The sequence below is a fragment of the Salvelinus sp. IW2-2015 genome, linkage group LG18, assembly GCF_002910315.2.
Source record: "Salvelinus sp. IW2-2015 linkage group LG18, ASM291031v2, whole genome shotgun sequence".
Classification (NCBI taxonomy): Eukaryota; Metazoa; Chordata; class Actinopteri; order Salmoniformes; family Salmonidae; genus Salvelinus; species Salvelinus sp. IW2-2015.
The window spans coordinates 50,557,273-50,567,188 of NC_036858.1; the positions used below are offsets into that span (position 1 = coordinate 50,557,273).

Below are 9,916 nucleotides of genomic sequence, written 5' to 3' on the forward strand. Positions count from 1 at the left end.
TGTGTCCCCCAGGTCAGGGGGCTGAGGGCCTGGAAAGGGCCTGACAGGGCAGCGGATTTGGAACCTACTACTAAGACTGAAGACTGCAAGCCAGGTATGGCGGGAGGCTGTATACCTAGCTGAGCAGGGAACTTATAGCTAAGCACTAGGACAGGCGGCTGGGTGCCTAGTGGGACAGGAGACCCAGGGCCTAGAACTAGGGCAGGAGGTCTGGCGTGTAGCCCTGAAGGAGTTGACTGCTTGCCGACTGAGGCTGGGGGCTGTGGATAAACTGAGGCCAGAGGCTGCTGACTTAGTTGGGCAGTGAACTTATAGCTTGACGGAGCAGTGAACTGAGGGCCGACTAGAGTTGGAGACAGCGAAACTAGAAGGTTGGAAGCCTAGTGCTGATAACTTTGGACCTGACAGAGAAAGTGACTCTGGACCTGCCAGGGAAACTGACTCTGGACCTACCAGGGAGGAAGGGAACTGTATTAGACCTCTGTTTTAGCTGCAGGCTGTGGCTCCAACCTGGGGGGCTTGGGCTCTGGGCAAGGAACAGGGAGGGGCTCCTGAGGGATAACAGGTGATGTCTTTGTGGCTGAAAGTTCCAGGGTAGCAGACAGTCGAACCTTGGGCATCCGCCTCAACTAGCAGGGGCTCCTCAAAGGGAGTAGAGGACTACTCTGAAACGGCAGACAGAACAGTTCCCATGGCAGCGACTGACTGTGGCTCCACGACTGGAGAGGGAGTCTCCTTGAGGTGTCTCTGACTTGAGGTGCGCGGGGTGGAGCCGTGGAGTACGTCCAAGTGCCCTGATTGGTTGGAAATGAGATAGGTTACAGATCTGAAGGCCAGTCAGGTTCAGAGGGTCTGCCTTTTTTTTTTTACAGCTGCTCTGAACGACCAGTTGAAAAATGGGGAGGGGTTGGGTTGTGGGTTCAAAATGCACCACTGCTCTTGAAAATACACCACTCATTGCTTCAAGCTACAACCCGCCACACCCATCAAACAGAGGTTCCTCAAAGTTTGTTTAAGAACGCTGAATGATGCTTTTGGGAAACGTGTCATTCAGTACAACCCGTTATGCAACATAGCAAACGTTCAATCGAACTGAACAAACTCCAGAACTGACTTTCTCATAGTTGTTCTACAAAAAATGACCAAGCGTGGTTACTTTCTGAACTGATAGTTAGACCAACAGTTTACAGTAATACAGAAATTATTGGTATTTCAGTTGCGGTTGGGATATACTGACCAATTATCAGGAAAGTTTGGGATGTATTTTYCCTTAAAAATTCACCAGAAACAACTATTTCACAGTTATTTCTTTWAAAAAAAATGCCCCTGGACCCCCTAGACAGGTGCTGACCCTGAAACCCATTGACCCGGACCCACCCAATATGACAAAGTTACACCCTTGAGTATAGCTGAGATGATGAGATTATTATGTACAACAGTGTGACATTATTTTTATTTGTCAAACGGCAGCCAATCATAGATCATCATGTCACCAACATAAGACTCTCAATATTTATTGAAAAGAGCATCAATCTCATCACCGTGTACTTTCACCATCCTGTGAAGTTAACCATAACTTATTTAATATGTAATAAACTGCATGCTTTCCATGATGTCATTACATTTTTTATCCAACATGTACTTCACTCACATAAAAAGGTTGGATGGAAACCTGGTTAATGTCAAGCCATTTTAAGGATGCTGAAATTAWATTTTGGACGATCGTGTGCATGCTTACAGGAGACTTTTGAAGTAGTCTAATCAGACTAAAGCATTGTGACTGGTTGTGTTTATGCCACATATAAAAGGCAATACATGTTGAATTAAACATTCAAATCACATGGCTTTTGCGCCATTATTCAAATGACATTTTCACTGCAGCTTAGAGTAGAATGTTGTCCTCACTTGAAAACAATAATGCAATTATTCATTGCATTGTGGTGTTGTAGGCTAGTCTAGGTAGGATAATTGTATTGTCCCTAAACAAGATCAATAGGGAGCTTTTTAAGCTGGATGTCTTCACTGTTCTTTCATGCGCAATGATGCACCTGACCTCTCTGCTGCCTATCAGCTATTCCTATTTGTTCTTGTGGCTTCATATAGAAAATTGATGCAGCTTAGAATAATTGTATGTGAGGTATGATTGTTAGTTAGCCTATTGCAGATCTGGACAAACGATCCACTACCACTATTGCCACCCCCCCACCACACACAAACACACAGTAAATTTCGGAATGTCCCTTACATTTCAGACATATCTGCTTCCACAAATTATATGACTGGTGTTCTCGTTTCATTTCCTTCCTTACTTACTCTTCGTTCCTGAGAACAAACCCTACAATCTACTTTCACAGCTGATCCTGGATGGAACCATTTTGGATGTGAGGGGAATTATTTATCAAAACGTTACACATGATCGCGTTTAGAGGAAAAATAGACTAGCATAAGGAAATCTTGAACATGACTATGTTATTTTGATAACAGTAATGCAATACATGTTAACAACATACGTGTGTATTCATTAGAAATAACGAAACATGTTTCGTTGTTTCCCTATGGCTAGACCATTCCAAAGCCAGCTGTTCATAACTAAGACCAAATAATATTTAGCGACGATAGCTGTCTAGAGGACCACATCTATTTGAATTCGATTAATTTCTGCGGACTTGTGGAGAAGTAAATCGGTCTACAGAGATATATGTAACTTTGTACTTCTGACAGATGGAACAGTTGACTGTAAGTAGCCTAGCATACTACAGCAAAGGTAGACATGAATGAGCAATGTCCCTGTAGCCTACTGTTAGGGTGGTTTTATTTTTGTTGCGGCTCTTATTCCACTCAATGCGACTGATGCACTCTTCCTGTGTTCTAAACAGTGGCATCCTATGTTATACATGTGTAGGACTCGTAAAAATGGAWTAGCGTTAATATGCTGCAACATATTTAGTGGTCAAACGTTTAACCTATTTTCTGTCAGAATCGCGGGACTGCGCGTTGACAGATGACGGGTGCGCGCTTCAACATAGGAAAATGTGACACACCGTCCATGCAGGAGGTAAGACAGCTGTTCGTTTAAAATACTGCATTTTCGTATCTTGAGTGATAGGGACAGTGTCAGGGTGATATTTTTTGCCAAATTTTGTTTTAAAGGGCTTGAAGGACATACAGCTAGATGTGGGCCTATGTATGAGAATAACATTCAGCTTATTGTGAAAATATCCATCCGACAGCTGTCAAGTACAGAGGTTGCTATTCTCTTATTTCTTGGAAATATCTAGGCACCCCTCTCTTTCTTCCTCTTTTTTTCACCATTTTAGAGTTCAATGGAACATTCTAGAATGCACTGAACAATTCCTTAGAGATATTTATTTATCTCTCTCATGTGGAAAGGCTGCTGCTCCAGAGAGTGTGTGTGAGAGACACAGTGAAATGACTGATTATTACTATTTTAGGGATCTGGGGCACAGGAGGTTGGCTGTGGATATTAGAGAGTCTTTCCTCTGCTCGCTCTGTGCTCATACAATGGAAACAGCAACCCAATTTTTTTCCTGATAGTTGTTTTAACAGTCCCGATAGTTGTTCAGAAAGTACGTGAACAATCATAATATACATACATGATAATAAGTAGTGGTTCTTGATTGAATGACTCCCAAACTGTATGTAGCAGATCATCCCTTCTTTTCTCTACCAGCTATAAATACATTTTATGGAAGCTATATGGTCTTGGTAAGGCATATGTCTTACTGCAGTGATAATTCTGCTGCTCTATAACATTTGTTATTATGAGATGATGTGAACTCTGACCTCTTGCGGTTTGTGTATTGATGATGAGGAAGCTAACCGTTCTAAACTGCTAACCCTTCCTTCTGCCTCTGACCAGGTCCAAGCACCACCATGCCTCAGGTACACAGCTTTGTTATACGTTGTTGTATTCTACATTATACTTCATAATATAAAGATACCCATAGAAATAGAATGTATTTCTATGGATACTCCATGTCGAGTTGCTAGGTTACTGACATAATGGGGGCTATTGTACAATATGAGAACTGATAGTCATCTGTCTTTCCCCCTCTCTTTATCTTTCTCTCTCTGGCCTCCTGCCCTTCTCTCTTTGTCTTTCCCCCACCCCCTCTCCAGCCAGGTAGCAGTGGGATGGAGCCTTTCTTCGGTGAGGCGTATGGGACCCATGGGTTATCTGTAACTTCAGAGACATTCACCATCTCTCCTACAGGGGGCAGCATAGAGTCAGATCAGGTAGGTGCAGGGGAAACATTTTATTTTGGCCACAGAGTCCTCTTGTTGTGTGACCCACATCTGAATCAGTCCCAAAATTACAGCAACCTTTGGAAGTGAATACCAGATACTTATAAACAATTGCAAGTGTCTTCAATTACATTTAACCTCTTCCTGACCAAGTCTGTAATACCCACATGTTTCAAGCAGACCACCATAGTCCCCGTGCCCAAGAACACCAAGGTAACCCGGCTAAATGACTGTCGCCCATAGCACTCACGTCTGTAGCCATGAAATGCTTTGAAAGGCTGGTCATGGCTCACATCAACACCATCGACCCAGACACCCTGGACACACTCCAATTCACACACCGCCCCAACAGATCCACAGATGACGCAATGTCTATTGCACTCCACACTGCCCTTTCCCACCTGGATGAAAGGAATAGCTATGTGAGAATACTGTTCATTGACTACAGCTCAGTGTTCAACACCATAGTGCCCCCCAAGCTCATCATTAAACTAAGGACCCTAGGATTAAACAACTGCCTCTGCAGTTGGGTACTTCACTTTCTGAAGGGCCGCCCCCAGGTGGTGAGGGTAGGCAACAACACATCCGCCAAGCTTACCCTCAACAAGGTGGCCTCTCAGGGGTGCGTGCTTAGCCCCATCCTATACTCCCTGTTCACCAACGACTGCGTGACCGCACACGACTCCAACACCATCATCAAGTTTGCTGGCGATACGACAGTGGTAGGCCTGATCACCGGTGACGATGAAACAGCCTATAGGGAGTAGGTCAGAGACCTGTCAGCGTGGTGCCAGGATAACAACCTCTTCCTCAAGGTCAGCAAGACAAAGGAGCTGATTGTGGACTACAGGAAACGGAGGCCCGAGAACGCCCCCATTCACATCGCTGTAGTGGAGACGGTCAAGAGCTTCAAGTTCCTCTGTGTCCACATCACTAAGGACCTATCATGGTCCAAACACACCAACACAGTTTTGAAGAGGGCATTACAACACCTCTTCCCCCTCAGGAGGTTGGAAAGATTTGTCATGGGCCCTCAGATCCTCAAAGTTCTACAGMTGCACCATTGAGAGCATCTTGACTAGCATATGACAAATAAAAGCGTGTAGCGCGTAAMTATCGTCTGTCCTCGGTTGCAACACTCACTACCGAGTTCCAAACTGCCTCTGGAAGCAACATCAGCAAAATAACTGTTCGTCGGAAGCTTCATGAAATWGATTTTTATTTGGCCGAGCAGCCGCACACAAGCCTTAGATCACCATGTGCAATGCCAAGTGTCGCCTGTAGTGGTGTAAAGCTCGCCGCCGTTGGATTCTGGAGCAGTGGAAACATGTTCTCTGGACTGATTAAATAATGGTCTGGGTCTGTTTTTCATGGTTCGGACTAGGCTCCTTAGTTCCAGTAAAAGGAAATCTTAATGCTACAGCATACAATGACATTATAGACGATTTTGTGCTTCCAACTTTGTGGCAACATTTTGGGGAAGGCCCTCTCCTATTTCAGCATGACAATGCCCGTGCAAAAAGCAAGGTCCATACAGAAATGGTTTGTCGAGATCGGTGTGGAAGAACTTGACCGGCCTGCACAGAGCCCTGAACTCAACCCCATCGAACACCTTTGGGATGAATTGGAACACCGACCTGGAGCCAGGACTAATCGCCCAACATCAGTGCCTGACTTCACTAATGCTCTTGTGGCTGAATAGAAGCAAGTCCCCATAGCAATGTTCTAACATCTAGTGGAAAACCTTCCCAGAAGGGTGGAGGTTGTTATAGCAGGAAAAGGGGATCAACTCCATGTYAACGCCCATGATTTTGGAATGAGATGTTCGACGAGCAGGTGTCCACATACTTTTGGTCATATAGTGTGTGTTTTGTCTCTGTGCTGTAGTGTGTGGTGGTGATGTTGGGGCCCCCAGCCCTGTCCCTTTGTCGAGGCCAGCAGCGTGGATGTGAGCTACTCAGTGATCTCTTAGAAGACTCGACCACTGATGACACACACACCTCCGAGCGTCGCTGGGACGTCTCGGCCCTGGATGACATTACACGCTATACCAAAGGCAGCCCCGAGAGGACGCCACCGAGCTGCGAGCGCTCTTCCATCTTACCTGAGGTAGGGGTTACTTATAACCGCAGATTACCCAGATTAACATCATCACTGACCTTAACCATTAGATCCCTGGAAGTCACTCCTTAGGAACTCTGTATTTGGGGAATGTAAATATAAGTCACCCTGGTTTAAGGCTCGCACACATCGCACCGGTTGTGGCTCTAGCGGTTGTCTGCCGAATGTTAAGCGTGCTGTGTTTTAGGGACCACCTGGTGTAGATGTCTGAGTGCCACATTTTTTTACGCGATTCTACATGTAAAATCGGTGCGCTCTCGGTTCGAAAATTACGTTCAGAGATGCTAAGTACTCCCGGTCAGCAAACGCTATTGTTGTGTCTGAGCCCTTAGAGCTAACCTCTACCTACTCTGTTTTGCTCTCAACAGGGAAGCAGAGAAGAACCATGGTTGTCCCAGAGACCAGGGGGCAGGCAGCTGAGCAACCCTACAGACCTCACACCCTGTGTGGGGTTAATGACTGGACACCTCCCCTTGGCTGGGAGAGATCCAGGGCCCTGGAACCAAGAGGCTGGAGGGCGGGAAAGTGAAGCTAGGAAAGGGCTGCATCAGGTGGTTCAGGAGGAGAGGGTATCACTTCCTGTGGATCTGGAGGGCCACAGTGAAGAACATAACTACTCTCTACAGAGTGAGCTAGACACTGAGTCTAGTCAAGGAACAGACTGTGATATTRGAGAGGAGGAGAAAGAGGAAGAAGATGAGAAAGAGGAGGGGAGAGAAGCCATGGAGGAAGTGAAGGAAAAGGAGGAGCTTCAGCACCACGTGAGACCAAAGAAACGCTGGTGTTACTGGGAATGTAGCCTCTACAGTGAGGCAGACCTGGGGAGAGATGGAGAGAGAGATAGCAGGAGAGCCAAAGGGAGAGATGAGGGAAAGGATGAAGAGAAAGATGGAGGGGACATCATCTGGGGCCCTAGCACCCTACCCAGCACCATGTGCCTGATAGAGGGGACCTCCACCAATGGTGAGACCCCAAGGCCCACAAATGTACAATGGAATGAAAGATGTAAAACATTTTCCATTAAATTGAGAACATATATGTCCATTTCAACAACCACAGTGTTGGAGACCCAACACTCTGGCAGGGTTAATTTATCAACACTCATTCGGTGGGTCACATATACACACTAGGAAATTCAGATGTAAAATGTACTGTCAGTTGCGTATTGAGTGGTTGGTGAAGCATACAATTACATTTAGTAATTTAGCAGATGCTCTTATCCAGAGTGACTTACAGACAAAAACCCTGTGTGTTCCCTAGGTAAGCAAGGCCAGAGGAAAGCCCGTCGTACAGACGCCAGTGACCTAACCCCTAGCCCTGTGAAGCTACAGAGCCTGGGGGAGCAGCTCCACACACTCAGCTCTGCTCTGGAGGGCATGACTCCTGTCAGTGACCTGCCTGTTACTGCCAGGGCACCAACACGAAAGGAGAGGAACAAACTGGCCTCCAGGTACACATACACACTGGGACACATGCACACGCACACACACGCAGGCACACTGACTTACCTGTCTAACTATAGAGACCTAATTTTCTGGTGGCTTTTCCACACAGCACTTTCAGACGTCCATTTGATTTGCACAGCAGGGTGTGTCTAGCTACAGTAAGTGAGGGCGAGTGTAGTGGAGCATAAGTCCTGGCGATAGGTTTGTAAACTGTCCTCTCTCTCTTTCTCTCTCTGAAGAGCGTGTCGACTGAAAAAGAAAGCCCAGCATGAGGCCAACAAAATCAAACTGTGGGGGCTGAACCAAGAGTATGGTGAGTCATTTCTGCCTATCATAATCAGCAACCCACCTAAAGCTGTTGTTATGGGGTCTAGTGGTGACCCAGGGTGTAAAGACAAAATGTGTTTCTAGCCAGGACACTGTTTCAAGTAGTTGAAACGTTGCTAATTAACCATTGGATTGCTAGACGTTCGCGTTAAGTAACCATACCAAACGTAACATATCATACTAATTTGAGTGTCCCGGATTTACATTTACTGTGTTACGTCATTTTTAGCTCCTTCAGTCAATCTTTCATGTCTCTGATGGTGTAATTCCTTCAGATGGCCTGCTGGGGGCAGTGCTGCAGATAAAGGAGCTGATCCGCCAGAGAGTGGAGAGCAGAGAGGAAGACACAGAGCGAGGCGCTCTGAGAGAGAGACTGGAGGACATTCTGAAGGAATCAGCTGGTGAGTATGTAGATTGTTTGGACTTTCATGGGACCCTGTTAGTGTGAGTGTATGTTAATTGTGTGGATGTTTATGTGCTTCCGTGTTTGTGTGTGTGTGCAGGGCCACGTGTAGCAGGTCAAGGCAAAGTGTTTGTGGAGAGGATCTTGAAGAACCATGCCGGGGGACAGAGCACCAGAGAGACTCAGGGAGAAGGAGGGTCATCGAACCCTAGCCTCTAACCTCTTCTCCCCACCAGAGTCACTACCCTGCCTGCTTCTCGCTTCACTTCGCACTTTCTGACATGGAGAGAAGGTAGGACAGATAGACGGACACACACACAAACTCTTAGGTAGATAGGATCTGGGTGAACTGTCTTGTTAGGCTTGCACTGTGTCTTGGTCTCTAGCTGCTACAGTATAGTTGATGAGTGTCTCAGAACGGTAACATATGGTGTGTGTGTTTGTGTATAAGGGAGTGTGCATGATTCCAGTGTATTTATTGAATTATGTACTGTAGTATACCCCATTGTGCCTAAAGGAAGACACTGTGTGCTGCTAGCTAGTTGTAGTTATACACTCTGTATTGTCGGAGAACAGGGAGAGGAGTGACAGTGAATATGGTGCTTATAACAGTGGACATGATGAGTAAGCTGTTTAGCTTGACATCCATTTAGAATTCTACTGTAAACCAAAAGGGCATGGATAAACAGACAGACGAGGGACGACTTTGGCATCATGTGAATGTTGCACAATGGTTCTCAAAGATGCTGCTTGCATGGTCGTTTTATATGTCTCTGCTATCCTTTAAGGTAAATGCTATTTTTTGTCTATCTCTACAGATCCTCTTTAAAACTGATATCATAATGTACTGTACTGCTCTACAGATGAACCTGTGTAGAAAGGATAATAATAACCTTGAACCAGGAATGAGCAACTCCGGTCCTCAGGAAGGCAATGTGTTTACTGGTTTGTTTTTTCCTGCAAATCAGTGACTGACTTCTTCCTGGGAAACCTGGGCCCATGTTCACAAAGAGTCTCAGAGTAGGAGTTGATTTAAAGGCTATCTTTTTCCTTTTAGATCATAATGAATAGGATTCCATGGACAGGGGGGGACCTGATCCTAAATCTGCTCTCCTACTCTGAGACACTTTTTGAACATGGACCCGGGCGTGTGTTCTCTCAGCAATGAGCGATATTAATTGATCAATTAAGTGCCACAGGAAGATAAGACGACCAGCGGACACTGCTGCACCCCTGAGTACCAGAGTTGTCCATCCCTGTCCTAAACCCACAGTACTGTAACTGTTAGATTCATAGATTTGGATCTCTCTATCTAGGTCTATGGTACTTTGTGTAGCCTGTGCCTTTGAATGCT

The 9,916-nt window shown here is 45.8% G+C and overlaps 1 protein-coding gene across 2 annotated transcripts; it reads left to right on the top strand.

Moving 5' to 3' along the window:
• The first annotated feature begins 2,611 nt into the window (after positions 1 to 2,611).
• On the top strand, positions 2,612 to 9,704 carry LOC111978668 (CREB3 regulatory factor). 2 transcript variants are annotated; one of them, XR_011481449.1, is made up of 11 exons: positions 2,612 to 2,736; positions 2,978 to 3,055; positions 3,881 to 3,903; positions 4,141 to 4,257; positions 6,154 to 6,375; positions 6,756 to 7,350; positions 7,648 to 7,837; positions 8,072 to 8,145; positions 8,435 to 8,560; positions 8,663 to 8,854; positions 9,620 to 9,704. XR_011481449.1 is itself a non-coding variant. In XM_024008866.2 (10 exons), exons 3-10 carry the CDS (start codon positions 3,895 to 3,897, stop codon positions 8,779 to 8,781), a joined length of 1,452 nt encoding a protein of 483 aa, XP_023864634.1. In that variant the 5' UTR covers positions 2,612 to 2,736; positions 2,978 to 3,055; positions 3,881 to 3,894; the 3' UTR covers positions 8,782 to 9,235. The 2 variants fall into 2 exon arrangements, 1 of the variants encoding a protein (XP_023864634.1); XM_024008866.2 differs by lacking the exon at positions 9,620 to 9,704 and having other exon boundaries at positions 8,663 to 9,235.
• Positions 9,705 to 9,916: the final 212 nt, after the last annotated feature.